Raw genomic sequence first — 19,938 nt, 5'->3', positions numbered from 1 at the left:
AACAATTGACTATTCTTCATTCAACAACTTTGATCTGATTTTATCAAGCAAAGGACTTGGTCTATTCACTAGTTTCATAGTTGATTGCCCTGTTTTGCAAAGTCGCTTATTTCTCCACTCAATACAGTTTAAACTCGGTTCAACATAGCCAAAACTATGATCTTTTAAAATCAGTTGAATTCAAACTGATTCCTGGACACTAGCTAATCTGTTCCACAATTGAGGGATGTGTGGAATTTACAATATAGGGAAGAGAAGAGTGGTCGTAAAACACCAAACATTATTCTAAATAAAAGAGGAACTATAGAGGAAATACTATGTTCACGACTCTTCGAGAACAATGCTGTAGTGAGAAGTGTTGTCCTATCTCTTCTAAGAGTTGCTGTTATTGTTGTCGTCAAATGTGCAAATCAGATAGTAAATTCTGCTTTTGTAATCATTTCTGCCAATTCATACCAAGACCTCAATGATTTTTGCAATGAAATAAATACAAGCAACTTCCTTGCGGTGAAGTTGTTGATTGAAAAAGATTGATTGATTAGTTCGAATCCAAAGACCACCGGTCGAGTATGATGAGGACTCATCCTACTTCATCGAATATTAGTGTCGAGATCGAGTCGAATCATAAACTTGATATTGTTCTTCCTATATGTTGTTATCATAATTTTCCAAACCAGTAAAGAGAGTTACAGTTATATATAGAGAATAATATCTACAGAGATAAAAATAACGATTCTGCAAGTAAGATTTTATATTCCTTGTTTTTTTCTACACTTTACCGTTTTGAAAAGAAATTTGATTGTCTTTTATCAGTGAGAATTGTATGATATTCATTTTCAATAAGAAAAAAAGAGGAAGAAGAATAAGGACTGTGTGGAAAAGATAAAGAATGCCTAAAGTACTACGTTCACTTAAGCTTTGGATAATTTGTAAGGATTATAGGGATGCCTTGAAATAAATAACCATTTTGTTTCAACAGCCTACTTCTTACTTTATGGTGTTCAAATACAGGTCATGCACATCAGTAGAATGGATAAACAAAAACAAAGTACCATAAACGTTCTACTGTTACCAATATGAGGTAATAGTAGGGAATATTTTTTCTACTAATGACGACAAGAGTATCGTTGATGTTTCTGGTGAGAATCAAAGTCAAGACTTTTGGCTCATAACACTATCTCTGTAGTCTATTAAACTAGAAAGCCATTTCTTTCTTTTTTCACTTTATATCTTTCATCATACATTTTCTTCCAAAGCAAATTGGTGTATTCTCTGGTTCAGCGAGTTTATAAAAGTTGAAATAAAAGGAATCATTTTCTTCATCTTGTACTACATAACATATAAACATGAAAAAGGAAGATTCAATAGCTTGTATCAAAAGGTTACGTTGCGTCTTTTCGCAGCTCGTTTGTGACCAATCGTCTACAACCTAGTTGAATCTTCGTCTAAATCAAATGATTCTATAGTATATGAATGGCGTAGTTTATCGCTGTCATACTTTATTTTAATTAAAGTTCAGTTTTTAGTGTTCAGTAATTGCAACTTTTTTGAAAAGATAAGATAACAAGATGATGACCACTCTCCGACCAGTCAATAGAAACAAGAAATAGACTTTTTGCACAATACCTTTATCAAAAAAGTGATGATTCTATGACGCAAGTTCAGCTTAGTACCAAGACAGCAAAAAGAGAACGTGCTCCACCAATATTGATAGGAACAATTGGATTCAAACAAAGTTCAATTGAATTCCGTACAGATACAAGAATGGTGGATGCTGATTGATCTATGCTCATCAATAGTAACATGTTCTCAATATTCTAGAAACACATTGTCATTCAATATGAAAGTCAATCCACAACTGTACCTAAATTGAATTATGGACAACGGCTTACCCTAATATTGCATACGGCATACAAATATCAAGGGAGAATTGATGCTTTGCTGCAATTTGGATTCTCACCTAGTGATTCTCGAATGAATTCATCTTCGACTTGATTCTAAGTAATCCAAATAATAGTCTGTAAATCATCCTTGTAGAATAAGGACTAGAATATTTTAGACAATTCAAAATAATCTTGGACAATTCGACGCTGAATCAAGCATACAGGGAACCTAAAGGCCACATAAAACACTGCTTCGGATATAAAGACTCCGTACATACAAAAGCAATATTTCAAGTGCAAAGGTACAAAGTCTTTATCAACTCGACAACTAGGAGTCAATAAAGTATCAATTCTACCTTAAAGAAGCCATCCTATAAAAACACTATATGACAGAAACTCTATTGGATAACCCAATGTCTACATAATGACAATTCAACCAACTCTCTCTTAGATACCCCTAAAAAGATAGCAACGTATATTAGTCTTACGATCAACTAATTGGCTTTGAATGGAAACGTTGATTCAACTTTTTGTGCATCGAGCTGTGCCATTATCTACTCTAACACATTGACTCCATTCATTACTAGGGCTATATTTCAATAGCCAACTTTGAACGGTTTTAACAATCAACGCATTTAGATGTGAATACTTGAAAAAAGATTGAAATCTGATATTAGATTCTTGTCTGGGAAATGACTATATCTTACTCAGTAATGCATGGTTGGAACGAAATGATATAACTGAAGGTACTTCAAAACAAGTAGTTATGAATTGAATCAAATACAGTTTGACATATTTATATCTGAACAAACAACTAGTTAATATCAAAATATATAAACTAGTAATAACAGATTCGTGGCACTGCAAAGATGCATTATAATTCATCGTTTGAGTCGGTTCATGAAGCTATCTAGGATGAAACGATTAAGAAAAATGTATCCAGTATCGCAAAGAAAGTGCAAGCAATGAGAGGAATAATTCGGCATTCTGCTACTACCAAGTTTTTTTCAAACCAAGTATTATTTGGCCAAGCCTCTTTATCCTTACTAATAATGCTACTATTAATACTATATGGAAAATCGTTTTTCTCTGGATAAGGACTAAACGAGTTCGATAAATTCAGTATGATCTCTAAGAATTCAAAAGTTGAATCAACTATAGAGGACATTTCATTTACTTATGGAACAGAATTTCTTCTTGATGAGATATTTGACTAGTTGTCAACAAATGACCAACTCCTACACAAAAAGTCATCTTAGATGAGCAGTATCAAGAAATATCTTACTTTCTTTCCATTGAACAGTAAATCATTGAATTCAGTATACAATTCAAGTAATATAAAACAGTAACCAGTTTCTAGATACGTTGAGAAGGAAGAAATCAAATAGACCTTTTCTTCCGTATCTACTAGAATAACTGTGCCATATCCTGTTGAGATTTCACTGGAAGTGGTAAGATTCAGAGTAGTACTCTCAAGCAAATGATTACTGCTTACTTCAATACAGCTATAACCAGAATTGTTTCGGGTATCACTCTGAAATAAGATTCAAACTCAACTCATCAATAGAAACAAGGTATTGGTACGGCATAAATACATTGTTATTTATCACTTGAATCAATTGTGGTAATAGTCCAAGATTACCACCAAAGGTTGCGAAAAGGTTCGAGCATCAAAGGATATACAAAAAGATCCTGAAATTAGAACAGGATAATAAGTTTGTGTTTTGCTGCTACTTGTGTAAAAATCTCAGAATTGATTCTGCTTTTTGTGAAAATCAACCTCAAAATCTGTAAAACATGGGTCTGATATTTTAATCCCGTGAAGCCAGGGAAGCATTCATTTACTTCTTTTCCTTGAATTTTTTTCGAATGACCTTTCTATATTATTCAATCGAAAAGTATATACAATGTAAAACATAAATTTTTGTCTTTTATAACAATTCATATGAATAAGGGAAAACAATCAGTAGGTCATACTAGGACAAGTTCAATTTCTATTCCCAATAGATCGTTTATATAGAACTTTGACTGCAATCTTGTTGCTTCTTCTTTGAATTTACATCATCTCGCAGTCTTCAAATGCTACTTTTTATCATATTCATCCCTTTTCTTGTAAGAATATAGTACAACTCTAAAAAACATGATTTTCACCATTCTACAATTACGCCGATAAAGAAGAGAAAAGACGAAATAAAGATATTTCCCTATCCTTATCGACTAGATGACAAACTTCATATCACGCTGGTTTTAGGGTCGAACATGTAAGATGGAAATATTCTGGAGCACAAATAATCATATGATGGTTTCAACATAAGAGCATTGCAATATGTTTAGATAAATCAGTAGTAAATTCTAGATCACGGAAAACAGTATGTTGTACACGTCCATAATACTGCAAATTCACTTGTGAAAGATTACTTGTTTCAACTGACGAAATTGTCTTGAATTGATCATTTGGACTATCAATTGCCCACCCCTCCAAATGCAACACAACTATCAAGGGACAAAGAGATTCTATGTGATCGGGATTTCCAATGAAAAAAGCTTCTGAAAGGTTGTACGTCGACGTTTTCGGAAAAGAAATGACGACTAATTGCTTCATCACACTATCATGAGATAACAAATAAGTTCGTTGTAAGAGTCAAAAGATAAAGATTAGTCTCAAACAGGTACAAGCAAAATAGAAAATCGACCAGTAAACAACTCGATACCCTATTTGTTGTTCAAAATCAGAACCGTATGTAGTTCTACTGATAGTAAGGTGCAGGAATAGTCGTAAGTGTGCAAATAATGCCCTCTTCTTCTGTAAAGTCAACAATACAATTTTCCTTTATGGTAAAAAATAGGTCAAATTCGTACTTTTATGACAAAAGCTATTATTGATATTCCATGTACTACTAACCAATACACTATGACTTTCTCTTGTTTGTTGTTGTCGTTGCTGTCATTTTACAAATCCAAGTAAATAAAACAATTGCAATTCTCCACTCATGCCAACAACGAAGAAAACAGTAAAAGATAGAAGCGCCAATCATTCTCTTTATAGACTTGATGACTAAGCCATAATTTACTAGCCTTGGGCTCATATTTGTTGTTGTTGCTGTTCTGGTTGAATTTCAAGTAGTGGCGAGTGGTTTGATTTTGCTGCGATAATAGAAAAATGTTTTAGGTTCGTGTCAATGTGCAAACCACTCTGTTCGTCTGCGTATGCTTTCTAGGAATTATTTACCAAAAGTTGGACTTTATCTTCAGAGTCAAACCAAAAACTCTAGTCGGAAACGATGACATCAACGTGAGCACTCGTGTAACCTTGTAGAAGTTCACCCAATCTTCCATGAGTTTCTTTCAGAGCTACTTTGTATACTATCCAAACGCAAGCTGTTTGCACAAAATGTGAAGTTTCTTTTTCACTTTTTGCCAGCTACAACTACCACTACTTTCAACAGCATGACTTTCAGTGTGTTGGAAAAAAAACAGATCAGAAGCACTCTTGAAAAGGCAAATACTGTTATACACAAGTCGCCTTGTTTCCCATTCACACCGTACTACTAATGTTACCCTCCTCTTCAACTATATAAGGACCAAAGACGATTTGCAATAGATGCCTTTCAGAAACAGCAGCAATACTGGCTTCAACACTATCACTCTTACGACTCACACATTCTTTAGACAAAACTTAACTTTTGGTAAACCCAGTAATTCAAAAAAACAAAGGCGTTTCTCAAAACGGACTAATAGCTACAGTCGCCATCGTCAAAACATTTTACCCAGGTGAACACAACCATGACTTTCAACAGTGTCCTTTTGCTTGCTTTATTTCACGGTTCCCAACAAGGTGAGTATACTTTGAACTGAAAACTTTTCCCTTGCTTTCAAAAAGCAAGTTTATTCAGCTTTCGTTTTCACAAACTGTCAAACCTTATGGGTGTCGTTTTCCATACTCGAATCAATAGAGAATTGATATAAAAGCACAACAATACAAACAACCATTGAAAATAAGCAATGATGGACTCAAGACTTTCCTATGCTATTCTGAGAAATGCCTGTTGCAGAGTTACAGACCGATTTCTCCATCTTGAAAAGAGTCATATAGAAGACAAGGAAAACTACTATACGGAATATAATTCTGTGTACTGACTAAAAGACTCAACTGAGTGTCTGACTGGTTTCTTGTTCTTGTAGAATATCTTTGAAATAATAGCCCCAAGCCTGATTCTCAGAATCTCAACAACAGACTACAGGACTTTCAACTGCTAATAAATACGCAAAACTGCTCTGAAACAATTTTCAGTAAAACAAAATGGACTTGCGAGACAACTAATTGACCAAAGTACCAACACTCAACCACAGCTTGAATTCCTTTGTCTTTGCTCTCTTCTCGACAACGGTAATCTCAAATTTCCATACAAGACCAGAAGTGAAATAACAACAAGTGTTGCATAAAGGATATAAACTCCAAAGAGATAATAAAAGTTGTACATACTAAAAAGAAACTACAGTCTACATGGAACTCAGAGCTCAGGACTCGATGGATTGTTCTAAAAGAAACATTTGCAGGGCTTAAAAAAGAAACGTAGATAATAGAAATTCACTTGTCCAACTAAAACAAACGACGAATTCGCTTTAGAAATTAAAGTCTGAAAAGTTTCACTAGCAAACTTGAAGCAGGTCCACAGCCTTGACAACACTCACTGAAACTTCCTTTCCATCCAACAATCAAACCATTGTGTTGAATTTCTAATTGGATTGTTCTGAGAAGGATCGCTTTGTATTGTCTCCTTTCACTGGAGATATATTATTTTGAGTGACTAGTGAGTTTTATGAAAGAAAATATTTCACTTGGAGATATGTAAAAAGTTTCTGGAACAATAAGTGTGCTAGATACAATCAATTTCACATCTCAGTATTGTTGTGAAAAGAGAAGAACAGTGTCGTAACAAAGGTCCTCGCAACTCCCTAGCGACAGTGTAGCCTTTTAACAGAGTTGAGTTTGTTCAATCTCGTCTCTGCAAGGTAAATTTTTGACTACTTGTGACCCTATTTTGATAACAAATCAAGAACGGGTTTTGCTACAACCAGTTTTTGACTCGTTCTCGATCTGAGAACCTTTCTTTGTTGGTCGTTCAAAATTAAGGAAAACTCCTTAAAGATGTAAAATGGTCATTTTCTAATCTCAATGACATTAACTCTGTTTGGCTTGCAACGTGAGAACTATAACCTTTCCTTCTATGCAAATACGCTCAAGGAGCAATCTTTGTTCGATTACGAGTTGTAATAAAGAATAAATCATATATTCAACAGTAGAATTGGAAAGTATACAGAGAACAAGGCTACAACAAAAAACCGACCAAAGGTTTGAATTCTTTTGTCTATGTACAAATACATAAACTATTTACGTCAAGGAGGATCGAACCTTAAACGTTACAAGGGTCTAGGTTTGATCTCTGCATAAAGAACTTCTAAAGAGTTTTGACTGGTATAAGAGTAAAGGTGGTGGTGATTTTGCTTCTCCTTGCACATATATTTCAAAATTCACCTTTCGTTATTACTTTGCCAAGAGGAGATGAAAGCTTCTTATTTTTCCATTATTTCTACATTTATATATATTCTTTTTTTTTACTAGTAGACGAAATTTATTCAGTATATTTAAGAGAACAAGACCTTTAACAGTTTGGATAATCACAACCACAATACAATTTAAGATTGACTCTGCAAAAGAATCAGATAGATAAATAATAGACAATTAGCTTATTAAGGAGTCATATTTAGCGAGATTACAGGTTCGAACGTGTTGAAAACTGCTTGGGTCTCTATTGTTCAGAATGCCTGTACTTTTCCTGCTCCTATCATTGCTGCATGGTGTTTGGACTATCTGGGAAGAAAGAAAGTTTTAACCTGGGGTTGATGTCTCTTGTCCTTGTCCAGCTTTCTTCGTGGTGGATTCTACACGGACTTGTCGAAACATACAGCAGCCTTTGCGATCGTTGCAACTATCCCTCTCTTTGTCGAATACTTTATTTTCAATCCACTATATGTGATACCCACTGAAATATTTCCCACAATTATTCGGGGTAGAATGACTGGTATGATCACTGCATTTGGCAATACCGGCGGGATAGCCGGTACTGAAGCTTACATTCGCTTGAAAAAAAGCTTTGGAGATGGAACTTCCGGGTTTAGAGCCATTCAATATCTCAACGGTGGTTTATCTTTATTGGGTTTGAGAATAGCGTTGGTTCTTATTCCGGAGAGAATGGATGCTCTTTGGTAGATGAGGATAGAAAGTATTACGATTTGATGCAGAGGAGTGACCTAGACATGTAAAACTATATGATTGATTTGTAGACTTTCATTTTGTTACAGAAAATATCTTCATCCCTTTTTCATATACAATTTTAGTCCAACGTAGCTGATATTGTTGTAAAAGTAGTCCAACAAATGTCAACATTTCTGTTCGGTATCAAGAGAAACTTTTCATTCGTTTTCGAGATTGTTACTGATCGTTATTTCCTAATTGAAGTATGAAAGTTTCTTGTTCAGAGAGAAAGTTGAGATGTTGAACAACATTGGAACCTTAAACAACTGAAGATGGGCTTTAGTGAACGACCATGGCTATTCTTTACATCTCAAGTTGATTGCCAATTCTACAAACCATTTTGTAAAACGAATCTTGGACATTGTTGTCATGATATTACTTCATGTGTGGTCGACAATTTGAAGACAGAAATGAGTATTCTAAAGCTCAAAGACATTTATGCATTTCTTTTACCATCGAAGGAATTGTATTCATTTATGCAGTTGAAGAAAATACAAACACTAGACACAATAAAATATGTTATTTTGGAGGAAATTCTAGATTCTGGGTATAAACAATCTTACTGCACTTTTGTGTTTTATCTGTTAAAAGTTATGGTACAACACTCAAGAAAATTCTCTCGGAATGGAGGATATGCGGAAAGCTTTAGAAAGTTTCAATGACAATATAGAGTTTTAAAAGCCTCAGAATTCAATCTTGACGCAACTTTCTCGACGAAGATCGGGTTTAAGGACACAAGTCGAGAGACCTTGAGATTCTAAAACGAATAGTCAGATACATAAATAACTTAAAAAATATAGAAAAAGTCAATACAACGGCTTGAGTTGCATAATAGCGATAGAAGCACTGAGTGAAAAGAAGGGGAACTTCACCGAGGTAACGAGTTGGGAAATCAAGCGATGAAGCCTAGTCAGGATATCCAAAAGATGCCATAGTGGCCACTTTTATAAGATCCACTCTACTACTGAAAAGTAACAGCACAGAGTACTTGTTAATATACTTGGCTTTCCGTTTTTCATGGTTTCTTGGATTGGCTCAAGAAGAACACTCAATCAGTGGAGTACTTTTTCTTCCTACAGTCTTTCAAAATACACTTTGCAAAACAACCTCCATCTTTAATAACTTGTATGACTGGGAGGTAGTTTTGCTGAACTAAAACGATCGAAGACGACTTTTGAAGAGCTTGAAGAGTCTGAATAGACCAGTCCAAGCCATTTTAAAAAAAGGACAAGAAATGTATACTAACTTCCTCAATACTTTGCCTTTTTATAGGCTTGTCGTTTCTTTTACAGCGAACGGATAGTTTTTGGAGAAAATCTTTCAAGGTTTACTCGAATTCAATGAAGGGTCAATGAATGGTGTTGCCAAAACTGTAGACTCAAAAGTCTATGCATTAACAGATCGGTAATGTTGAAAGAATATCGACACTGATGCCAAAGAACAGAGTTAGCTTGATCAGAAGCTAGCCTTTGTAGCGTATAATTTAATTAGGACAAAGAGCAAAAGTTCTCGTTACCTATACCCATTATTGTTCTTGACTTGTGTGATAGTTCCTTCAGCAGTATTACAACACCAAGATGCGTTCTTAAAAGTCCAAAATTGTAAATGTTTTCAACTTAAAATCGATACATTTGTTAGTATACCAAGCCTACAAATTATCGAGTTATGAATCTCAAAGGAAAAAGGACGAAAGAATGCTTTCCTAGAACCAGACCTTGTGCAGCCATAATTTCAATGCATTGACTTGTCAAAAGTGCAAACATGAGTAACTATAAATAGCTAAACAAGCCATTTACAAAAACAAAAAGTGAATAATCCGGCATGAGGCTACGCGTGAATAATGTTTCTACAATGACAACCATGAAGAGACTTAAGTTTCCAAAAGAAAAGACAGTCCATGTAAATGGATGCATTGTTGAAAACAACAAATACATATTCATGAAGCAATCAATAGATAAAGAGGATGACAAGAATACAAATCCTTTCCAAGTCCTATTCAAACTTTTGATACATTCTGTATAGCATCAACAAAACTCTCGACCATGTCCTGCGTTTTGATTTGCAATAAATAAAATGCCATGATTACAAGAAACAGTCCTCAAATTGTGTTTCTATTCACAACAATCTCCATAATGCAGAACTTTGGCAACTCTCATCCATTTCTACTTTCTGCCGTGCTGGCCGATTTTCGGACCCTCATGAAGCAGGGAAAGACAACAGAACAACGGCTGCTCTGTTGTATGACAAGTATATTTCGATTGACGGTTTTTTCTCTTTGTTCGCCCGAGAAATATGCCAGGTTATTATGAAGAATATTTTGAAGACTTCCATACTATCTTTAACATTTGCAGTGGCCATTGGAAAACTGCCATCTTGAGGACACTTGTTTCTCTTGGCTTTATCGATATAATTGAAGCCAAAGCAACAGAAACTAAAGGCCCTGTGCTGGCTTCTGAGGTTCCTCTACTCAAAATTCGTCGTTGTATAGAGTTTAAATCAGTTATTTTAGGTGGCTTCCTTATGCCATACTGACAAAGACTTTACGTATAGGCTATTGCGAGCTGCCTCAACACTGAGCCTAGTGAAAGAACACGATTATCCACAATACTCTTTTACTGTTACTCGACTAGGAAGCCTACTTTTGAAAGACCGCGAAGACTCTGCTCGAGGTTTGATATTATGGGAAGGAAGCAAAGAGCTGTGTCATATTTGGCTCGAATTAGAAAAAGCTGTAAAAACCGGAAAGAAGGTTACAGGTGACATGTAAGTACTCAGTACCTCTTTTTTATATGCTCGATTTTCTGAAAATAGTCAGGTTTTGGTTGTGAATTTTTTGAGTTTATTACTCGTTCTGATCCTGAAAGTACTGAAATATTAAAGAGATTTGAGTCTGGTATGGCTTCATTGAGCAACTTTGACACCAATGCAGTCCTTAATACTTTTGACTTTTCCAAGTTCCAAAGCATCTGTGATGTTGGAGCAGGTCCAGGAACACTTTTGAAAGCTATTTTAAAGAAGCATCCACAAATTCGAGGTGTTATTGCAGATTTGCCTCAAGTCATAGAACAAGCCGTATTCATTGATGAATGTTTATAAGACAAATGTAGCAAGGAGCCATGTGATTTCTTCCAAGGTGTTCCTCGCAATCATGATCTTTATATAATGAAGCATGTCTTACATGATTGGGATGATAATAAGGGAATACAAATTTTAAAGACTGTGAAGGAATGTAGTCCTTCGCATGCAAAGTTAATGCTTTTGGAATATGTTGTTCCAGGTTCTAATATCACATCCAGTGGAAAGCTCTTTGATCTTCACATGGGAATTGTAAACAACGGTAAAGAACGTACAGAAGAAGAATGGAAGAACATGCTCGTCGCTGGAGGTTGGAATTATCTTGGATATGAAAATACTAAAGGGATCATTAGTGTCATTTTAGCAAGCAAAGATTAGAATATTGCTAACATTTTTTTGTTTCTTTCATTTGTGTGATAGCTTTTAGAATACGATTATTGTTTTTGGAGTTATAAACGGTCTTTGACTTACTTTGGAATGCTATTTACAGGCTTCACTTGAACCATCCATATCACAGTTAGGTAAACAGAAAATAATTCTTATGAAAATTGTGTCAAGCGTCCAAATACTATCGGCAAAGTTTGTGGAAACTAGAGTCAATATTAATCTTTGAACACTTCAAATAGCAGAATGGACAAAGTGTCAAAAGTATAATTTTTTGAAAACAATAATTACACATTCATACAGAGCAAAAGTGCTCGTGACAGAATCATATCTGAAGCAAATGGATTTATTTTGTGTTTTGTCATCACTTCAAATGAAACATTGAATTCACTGCATATTAAATTCAAAAAGAATAATAAAGTTATTCCTAATAAATTTCTTGGTGTGCCAAAACCAGTCTTCGAAAGGATCACAGCCAACTGAAATGAGTGAACAGCAAAAAGAGCGAAATATTACTCATTAAAATAACAAACCATTTGAAGCTCTCTTTGAACAAAGTTACACTTTTCATAAAAGGCAACGTTTCCAGGTGAACAGCTGAGTATGACTTTGTAACAATTCCGACTTTTTGCTTCTTGTACTAATTTATCTACAAGTATTTTCCCTAGACCAAGGCCTCTATACAACTTGGACACAACAATATCTTCTATATGGCCGACGGACTTACAATTGTGAAGAAACTTAAGTTCTACAAGTAAAGTACCACTTGCAATCACCTGTGACTGAGTCACATCTTCTGCCACTAAAATGTAGTAATCTGGATAACTCTGTATTTGATGGAGACGACTTAAAAATTCACTCTTTTCCACGCTTCCCACAGTACTAAGTTCGCTTAATAGATTTGTATATCCTTTATCAAAGTCGCTACTAGAAAGGGTTCGCCAAATAATATTCTCTTGAGAAGACATGGCTTGTTGAAAATCAATCGTCCCATTTTTGAAATTGAGTATTTTTGCATATTTGGTAATTTGGAACTGTTGAGTTTTTTTGGTTCATGAATAGACAACCATTTGTGAAGTTGGAAAATGATGAAACTGAGAAAAATGGAGATAATATACGCTACTTTCACCATAGTCTTATATCACCAATTGTTATTGAAGAATATTTGAAAGCAGTCGACCCTGTGGTAGCGCTTGTTATGGTGTTCAACTTTACTTCCAGCGTGAGCATTGTCTCGGTCAACAAGTATGTAACCCAATTGGGTTTTCGTTTCAGTAAGATGTTATATTTGTTATCAGCTCGTTTCGTCTTTAACTTTTTCTGGGTAGTGTGTACTCTTACCTGCATCCATTTTATTGTCACCTTTTTGGGTTTGGTTCTTTGTTCTTATTTGGGTTTATTCAAACCTAAGAAACTAGATATTTTTGCAGCGTCTCGTTTAGCTTTGGGAAATATGGGATTTGTAGTTTTGACTAATCTTTCTCTTCGGTATAACTCAGTTGGCTGCTATCAAGTTTTGAAGCACTTGACTACACCCGTTATTGTATTTATAGAAGCTGTATTTTACAAAATATATTTGGAAAGAAAGTTTTATGTTCCTTTGACTTTAGTTTGTGTTGGTGTAACCGTTGCTACCCTAACTGACCTAGAGTTGAATTTTCTCGGCATTTTCTTTGGTTTGACTGGTGTAGTTGTTACTTCACTTTATCAAGTTTGGTGTGGGACCTTGCAAAAGTATGAAAGACATGTTATAGTTAGGTTTGCTTATTGAACTGAAATAGGTCATTGGAAGCGAATCCCTTGCAACTTCAATACTATATTGCTCCTTTAGCTGCTCTATTTTTAGCTCCTTTATTGCCCATTTTAGAAGACTACAAACCATCTTCGCCTTTTAGTATTTTTCAGTTCGATTTTACTGTGAAGAGTGTGGTAAGTTTGGCATTCAATAGAGAAGTTTAATTTTATCGCTGCAGTCTATGATTTTGCTGTCTTCTCTGATTGCTTTCTGTGTAAACATTTCGATATTCATGGTTATTGGAAAGACTTCCGCAATTACTTACAATGTTCTTGGACATTCCAAAACATGTTCGATATTCCTTATTGGCTTTCTCTTTTTCAAGCAACAGTTTTCTTGGTTGAATTTTAGTGGTATCATTTTAACACTATGGGGTTTGTTGGTTGCTTTGATAGCTTTAAAATGCTCTACTTACTGAAGAGATAGGTGTTTTCTGGTATACCAAACTGAAATTGGAGTCCTCCAATCCTCCTTCTGGAAAATCGTAAGCAACTTTACGAGCCAAACAAATTCTATAAAGTCTTGATACGTTTTTTTGAAACATGGAAATGAATCTGGAATATTTCTTCTCCTAAAGCTTTATTTCCTATTCAGTCACAAATACAAGACGCGAATAAATTCACCTTTTAGATTCAAACATACGGAAAAATTTATGGAAACGATGCAAGTCAAGTTGTCGAATATGACCATCAAAAATAGCTTGAGGAAACACCAAGGCTTTCCATCTAATTCACAATATTCAGGCAGGGAGTTCTCAGTGTCCAAAGAAGAATAGTGAATATGTTCTAGGCCATTCCGTTTTTAGGCAGCAACTTGAGTTGTAACGATTGAAAACTTCAACTTGTCAAAGGAAACCTGAAAGAAAATGGAGTCGGTTATGACATTTAACATCATTCAATCACAAATAATCCTCCTCCACTAATGAAAAATCTTTACCCATTTTTTCCAGTTGTTGGTCGTCACAATCTTCTGAATGGTCAGTTTTCTGGATATTCCTTCTGTATGGATTACCTCCAGCTCAAGAATATTAAGCAAATCCAAATCTAGCTGTAGTAGACGAGGAGACTTTCCATACTCCAAAGGGTATTTCGCAATGGCATTGCCCAAAAATATACAACCTTCCAACGGAGAGGGATTGACACAGAAAGATGCAAAACAACGAGCTTTAGAAGGAGTCCTACAACAAATAGAAAAAACTTACGGTCGTGGGTCGATAATGCGTCTGGGTGAGATCGAAAGTATGAAAGTAGAAACCACTCCCAGTGGAAGCGTTACACTGGATGCTGCTTTAGGTGGCGGTTATCCACGAGGACGACTTGTTGAAATATTTGGTCCAGAAAGTAGTGGTAAGACGACCTTAGCTTTGCACGCTATAGCGGAGGTTCAGAAATCGGGAGGAGTTGCCGCTTTTGGTATGATTCAACTTTGATAACTCGTTTTCTTTCTCAATCTTTTTTTTCTTACAGTGGATGCGGAACATGCCTTGGATCCAGCTTACGGTTCTGCACTAGGAGTGGATATTCAGTCCTTGTTGGTTTCGCAACCAGACACGGGAGAAATGGCGTTGGAAATTGTGGATCAACTCGTTCGTTCCGCTGCAGTAGATATTGTCGTTATTGACTCTGTAGCAGCCTTGGTTCCTCGTTCTGAGATAGAAGGAGATATGAATGATCAACAAATGGGTGCTCAAGCACGACTTATGTCCAAAGCTTTGAGGAAGATTACTGGTTCCATGAGTCGTAGTCAGTGTACAGTTATATTTTTGAATCAGTTGCGACAAAAAATAGGCGTTCTATTTGGTAGTCCAGAAGTAACTTCAGGCGGAATGGCATTAAAGTATTATTCATCGGTGAGATTAGATATACGACGCAAAGACACGCTCAAGGATAATGTCGGCATACGATGTAAAGTCAAAATTGCCAAAAATAAGATTGCTCCTCCGTTTCGTGTAGTTGAGTTGAATATTTTATTTGGTAAAGGAATTGATACTTATGGCTGTCTGTTGGATGCAGCAGAAGAACTTGGTTTGGTGATTCGAAAAGGTTCTTGGTATAGTTATGGTGGAAACAATATTGCACAAGGAAAGGATGCTTGTGTGGAGTATATGAAGGCTCATTCTGACTTTGTTTCACAATTAGAGTTGCAGGTTCGCGGTAAGTTGGCAGGAATGGTGATTCCCAGAGAGATGGATGTCGACGTGGAGCCTGTTTATGATTAGAAGTTTTGATGAGCTTTCATGAAGCAATTTGACTTACTAACTGGTGGCTTATATGGTTGAATAAGGGAGGAGGAATTGAGAACAGTTATTTGATATTCTTGGGTATAGTTGACATATTTGTCTTCCATATGCGTCATGACCTTTATAAACGATATTTCTATGGGAATCCTTTCTACATATTATGTTGATGATACCAAAGCCCAGTTAGACATGGAGTCAATGCTCTTTGGATAACAAAGTGAGCTATTTCCGATGCATTTGCTGAAATCCGTTGTTGTCGAGCACAATGTCGACTCATTCGAACCTTATCAGTAGTCTCCAGATCATCCAAATGAAGCGTTTGTTGATATATGCCACGATGCCAGTTTTCTGCCTCTTGACGATATGCTTGAACTAGTTGGGAAAGAGAATGTTGGTCCTGTTCATATCGAAATAGACAATCAAGGAATGTTTCTTCATCTGGATTGGAAGATACAGAATGATAATCCAATCCCAAGCTCAATGCAAGTTCTTTAAACATAACTGCCGAATATGAAAATGGAAGCACTTCAATGACAGTAGTATTGGGACGTAGCAATAGGAACTGGCTGTTAGCAATGGAATGATCAGTGACTACAACATCTACTGCTTGAAGTTTCTCTTTTGCACTTATCCAATCATCAAGATCATTAGTATGAAAATCTACCAAACGAATATTTATGTCCTGTCGATAAGTTTCGGTAGTAGACTCCAATGCAAGTCTAGGAATCAGATTGGCAACTTGTTCAAATAGATTTTCATGAAAAGAGTTCAAACGATTGCTTGAATATCCAACACTATTATTCTTTAATGCAATGGTGATCATGCACTTCCCAGTGTCTTTAGCATTCTGAAAGGAACTTTTTAAACGGTCTTCCCTTAAGATTCCATTTTCTAAGAAAAATATGTCTTCTTGAGATAACACATGTTTTGGAATATGAGCGGGTCGAAGTCTACTAAAAGTGACTGACCGAAAGCAACCTTGAGATTCGGGAGAAATGGTTTTCCATTGTGTTGGTATGGTACTCAATAATACTTGTTGTAAGTATTGCGACGTCCAATCTTCTTCTTTAGGTCTTTGATAGTTAAGTAAAACTGGTTCCAAGGCACTCCAAAAGAGAGTTGTAATACATGGTCTGGAAGCTGAACTCACACATGTGAATGACCATGACTTTGTATTTTCAGAGTAATAAATAAAATGCCTCCAGAGCAAGATCCATATTGTGTCGGCAATGAGATGAGGAAGCTGCCAACGTAAGACTTGAGTACCGATAAGATCACCTTGGAATGAACTATTATGCAAATGGATAGGATCCTGAATATCTGCATACCAAACTAAGGATTGGTTGAGACCACATTTTTCTAACCAGAAATGATAGTTATTTAACCATTTTGGAAGTATCCATTGACCTTTATCAGTTTTACAAACCCTTTCTAAACGACAAATAGGAAAATTTTTCAAGTTTTTGTGCTCCCAAACCTCCAATTTCGAGGCGAGTTGTTCTACACTGTGATAGACGTTCCAGTAAGAAGGGTCTACTTTTTTCTTTGTTCCTTTCAAAGTATTTATGTCAAGGAAAGGATATAAACTTAAATACAATATACAAATAATTCTCACTCCAATAAGGAAGTATACCTTTTTGGTATTTTTCGTTGAAAGACGAAAGTGCTTTGGGTCCGAATGAATCATTCTATACATATATGATGAGAATCGTAAGCTTTAACGCTTTTCCTGTTTCAAAAAATTCCCAACCCGGTCTTTTTCTATTTTGGCCAATCACCGTGTCTTGTCTGTCTCATCATCTTAAATTTTCATATCTAATGAGATGAATAGATATTGTTGACACAAGTTAGTGAGAATATCCTATCAAGGTTACTATTACAGTCAACTAATGTTTCGTTGTTTCCAATCGACTTGTCCTTAAAGCATGAAAACAAGTTCTGAGATAGAGTCTTTTTATAAAAAAATTTTCTACAAAGGACTCTTCAAAGTCCATCACATCTTCATGGCTAATTTATCTCATTGAAAGGAAGATTCTCGTATCCATTTTCGAAAGTCGTCCTGCGTCCATGATGCTTTAGTTGTCGTTTGCGATGAAGATTCCTCAACATCATCCACTTCCTCCTCAGTTTCTTGTAAGACTTTCGTTTTATCACTTCTAGTACCAACTCTTATTCCTATCCTACGACTTGGAGTAGAAGACATTTGAAACCTGGGAGGCTTTGAACGTTTGACAATGATCTTTTGTCCCAAGAACATCGACTGATCTGCCTTCAAAGCTTCCCTAACACCTATGTTATTCTGAAATTCAACATAACCAAAACCTTTGGGTATCCCTTCCCTGTCCTTGACAAGTCGAGCTTCTAAAAAGCCATCTACAGATTGAAATAGCGACTGGAAATCTTCTTCTGTTGTTGTCTTTGGTAAATTGCTAACGAATATAGTATGAAGATCCTTGTGCCATTTCCTATCTCCGATAGAAGTACTCTGCAATGAATTTAATGACAACATATTGTTTTGATGTTCCGAATCATCTTTCTTCGTTTTCATTCTTTTCGGTTTGCTTCGGTAATCTTCTTTTTGCGAAAATGAAGGTTTTGCATTCGAATTTCGTGAGGGTTGCGTAGAAATTCTTTCGCAAAAAGTCTTTCGCTCATTTGTGACTTTGAGTGCCTTTTCGTATTGAGAATTATCGCCATAAAGACCTTCAAATCCTATCCATTCTTGTGCTAAAATCTCGACTTCTTCTACAACAGTATGAATACCTCTTCTAAATAACCTTCTTGCGTTTTCGTAGTTTTGTTGATGTATTTCCCAGTGAATATATCTTAACCAAGTATTTGCGAGTTTTCCGTGTTTTCGGAGCATTTGTTCCCAAACATTTCGAATATTTTCCACACTTCCCCTAAGAACAACTTCAAAGCAACCAGCAATGAACCTTAAAATTTGACAGGATGGGTCAGCTGAAGCTAAAGCATCATTATCAAAAGTCTTTTGAAAATCGCTCAGAATTTCGGAAAAATATTTCTTGTCAAGCCTTTCATCAGTGCAAAGTCGTCTCAAACAGTGCAAGTAGCTAAGAGACAGTTGTACCAAATGCTCAGGAAACATTGACATAACAGACCACGCTTTCCAAAATATATTCGATAACTCATGGAAACCATTATCACTTCTTTCCTGAGCTCTCATTGCATATTTTGCAATCTCTACAGAATTGGGTACACAGGAGAATGCCTTTTTTGTTGTCGCTTGAGTATTCAAGTCGGATAAGGGGAAGTGATCAGTCAAGAAACCCAAATAGAACAACCACAAGTCGGGTACAAAATAACAATTTCTCAAACCCCGTTCATATATCATTTTGGCTCGCAGCAAATCTACGCTAGTTTCGAACTCGGCATATGACTTCCAGGCTTCCACCATCTTTTCCATTTCTATTACTTGCTCAGTTGCTTTAGATATATCAAGGCTAAATATCAGATTTTCATATTTGTTCCTCTCTTCTCTCTTTGTTTGATTTCTTCCCATTCTTTGGAGTATATCTTCGTCCTTTGTTTCCAACAACACTTCGGGATATCTTGAGAAGGGTAAAGAAGCACAACGCATCTTCAACTTGTCTACGTTGTCTTTGTTCCCATATTTGTCTTCGAACTCCCAATATTTTTCGAATACTTTCCAGCCATGTCGAAAATCAAGTGCAACTTGAGTGACTGCCTGTTCGAATCTTTCACGTACAACGTTCTCTGACAATTTGCTTTGCTCACAGAGTTGTACCGAAAGGTCCAAATATAACAACCATAGTTCCACAGAATACAAAGTTTCGTTGAGTGCTCGTTCCACAATTTCTAAACCACGTGTATTTGCAAGTTCACGGTCGTGCTCCATCAAACGATGCCTCTCGTCGTTTACCCACTGTAACCATATCTCTGGAGGAAGAAAGTAAACTAGTGCAAAGTTTTCATAGGCTTGGTTCAAAGCATTCAGGTCATTTTCGTTCCTCAGTTGTTCTAAAATATCTAACCAGTCTTGGTAAGTTTCCAAAGTCTCCAGGTTATCACTCCCCTGATCTACGAAATTCCCAGTCATATCTCATACATCATTGGAATGTTGTTGTGACTATAGAATATATATATATATATATATATATATATATATTGAATCGATACAAGAATAACCAAAAGTATATATATATATATATATATAATGATATGGATTATATATTATGACATAAATAGAGAAATATTATTGAGT

The 19,938-nt window shown here is 35.8% G+C and overlaps 9 protein-coding genes across 9 annotated transcripts; 5 read left to right on the top strand and 4 right to left on the bottom strand.

Annotated features, from left to right (window-relative positions):
- Nucleotides 1–4,697: 4,697 nt before the first annotated feature.
- On the bottom strand, nucleotides 4,698–5,638 carry Gasu_43750 (uncharacterized protein). Its single transcript, XM_005704675.1, has 3 exons — nucleotides 5,535–5,638; nucleotides 5,425–5,488; nucleotides 4,698–5,372 (listed from the first exon to the last, which is right to left on the bottom strand). The coding sequence occupies exons 1-3, from the start codon at nucleotides 5,543–5,545 to the stop codon at nucleotides 5,247–5,249; spliced, it is 201 nt and encodes a 66-aa protein (XP_005704732.1). The 5' UTR covers nucleotides 5,546–5,638; the 3' UTR covers nucleotides 4,698–5,246.
- Nucleotides 5,639–8,358: 2,720 nt separating this feature from the next.
- Nucleotides 8,359–9,559, top strand: Gasu_43740 (uncharacterized protein). Its single transcript, XM_005704674.1, has one exon. It carries the CDS (start codon nucleotides 8,472–8,474, stop codon nucleotides 8,859–8,861), a length of 390 nt encoding a protein of 129 aa, XP_005704731.1. The 5' UTR covers nucleotides 8,359–8,471; the 3' UTR covers nucleotides 8,862–9,559.
- Nucleotides 9,560–10,448: 889 nt separating this feature from the next.
- Nucleotides 10,449–11,053, top strand: Gasu_43730 (O-methyltransferase). Its single transcript, XM_005704673.1, has 3 exons — nucleotides 10,449–10,656; nucleotides 10,709–10,962; nucleotides 11,015–11,053. The coding sequence occupies exons 1-3, from the start codon at nucleotides 10,492–10,494 to the stop codon at nucleotides 11,025–11,027; spliced, it is 432 nt and encodes a 143-aa protein (XP_005704730.1). The 5' UTR covers nucleotides 10,449–10,491; the 3' UTR covers nucleotides 11,028–11,053.
- Nucleotides 11,054–11,058: 5 nt separating this feature from the next.
- Gasu_43720 (O-methyltransferase) lies at nucleotides 11,059–11,745 on the top strand. Its single transcript, XM_005704672.1, has 2 exons — nucleotides 11,059–11,271; nucleotides 11,311–11,745. Exons 1-2 carry the CDS (start codon nucleotides 11,095–11,097, stop codon nucleotides 11,650–11,652), a joined length of 519 nt encoding a protein of 172 aa, XP_005704729.1. The 5' UTR covers nucleotides 11,059–11,094; the 3' UTR covers nucleotides 11,653–11,745.
- Nucleotides 11,746–11,937: 192 nt separating this feature from the next.
- Gasu_43710 (glucosamine-phosphate N-acetyltransferase) lies at nucleotides 11,938–12,628 on the bottom strand. The gene has a single exon (XM_005704671.1). The coding sequence runs from the start codon at nucleotides 12,624–12,626 to the stop codon at nucleotides 12,171–12,173; it is 456 nt and encodes a 151-aa protein (XP_005704728.1). The 5' UTR covers nucleotides 12,627–12,628; the 3' UTR covers nucleotides 11,938–12,170.
- A 10-nt stretch (nucleotides 12,629–12,638) lies between these two features.
- Gasu_43700 (solute carrier, DMT family) lies at nucleotides 12,639–14,086 on the top strand. Its single transcript, XM_005704670.1, has 5 exons — nucleotides 12,639–12,932; nucleotides 12,987–13,392; nucleotides 13,440–13,587; nucleotides 13,632–13,827; nucleotides 13,880–14,086. The coding sequence occupies exons 1-5, from the start codon at nucleotides 12,713–12,715 to the stop codon at nucleotides 13,939–13,941; spliced, it is 1,032 nt and encodes a 343-aa protein (XP_005704727.1). The 5' UTR covers nucleotides 12,639–12,712; the 3' UTR covers nucleotides 13,942–14,086.
- Nucleotides 14,087–14,268: 182 nt separating this feature from the next.
- Nucleotides 14,269–15,863, top strand: Gasu_43690 (recombination protein RecA). Its single transcript, XM_005704669.1, has 2 exons — nucleotides 14,269–14,865; nucleotides 14,920–15,863. Exons 1-2 carry the CDS (start codon nucleotides 14,427–14,429, stop codon nucleotides 15,669–15,671), a joined length of 1,191 nt encoding a protein of 396 aa, XP_005704726.1. The 5' UTR covers nucleotides 14,269–14,426; the 3' UTR covers nucleotides 15,672–15,863.
- A 14-nt stretch (nucleotides 15,864–15,877) lies between these two features.
- Nucleotides 15,878–17,478, bottom strand: Gasu_43680 (uncharacterized protein). The gene is made up of 2 exons (XM_005704668.1): nucleotides 15,976–17,478; nucleotides 15,878–15,932 (listed from the first exon to the last, which is right to left on the bottom strand). The coding sequence occupies exons 1-2, from the start codon at nucleotides 17,386–17,388 to the stop codon at nucleotides 15,915–15,917; spliced, it is 1,431 nt and encodes a 476-aa protein (XP_005704725.1). The 5' UTR covers nucleotides 17,389–17,478; the 3' UTR covers nucleotides 15,878–15,914.
- A 19-nt stretch (nucleotides 17,479–17,497) lies between these two features.
- Gasu_43670 (nucleolar RNA-binding protein-like protein) lies at nucleotides 17,498–19,798 on the bottom strand. Its single transcript, XM_005704667.1, has one exon. It carries the CDS (start codon nucleotides 19,771–19,773, stop codon nucleotides 17,710–17,712), a length of 2,064 nt encoding a protein of 687 aa, XP_005704724.1. The 5' UTR covers nucleotides 19,774–19,798; the 3' UTR covers nucleotides 17,498–17,709.
- Between the last annotated feature and the right edge of the window lie 140 nt (nucleotides 19,799–19,938).

Source organism: Galdieria sulphuraria (genome assembly GCF_000341285.1).
Source record: "Galdieria sulphuraria unplaced genomic scaffold scaf_39, whole genome shotgun sequence".
Taxonomy (NCBI): Eukaryota; Rhodophyta; class Bangiophyceae; order Galdieriales; family Galdieriaceae; genus Galdieria; species Galdieria sulphuraria.
Note: the sequence above shows the minus strand (reverse complement) of the source record. Positions and strands in the feature narration are given on the sequence as shown.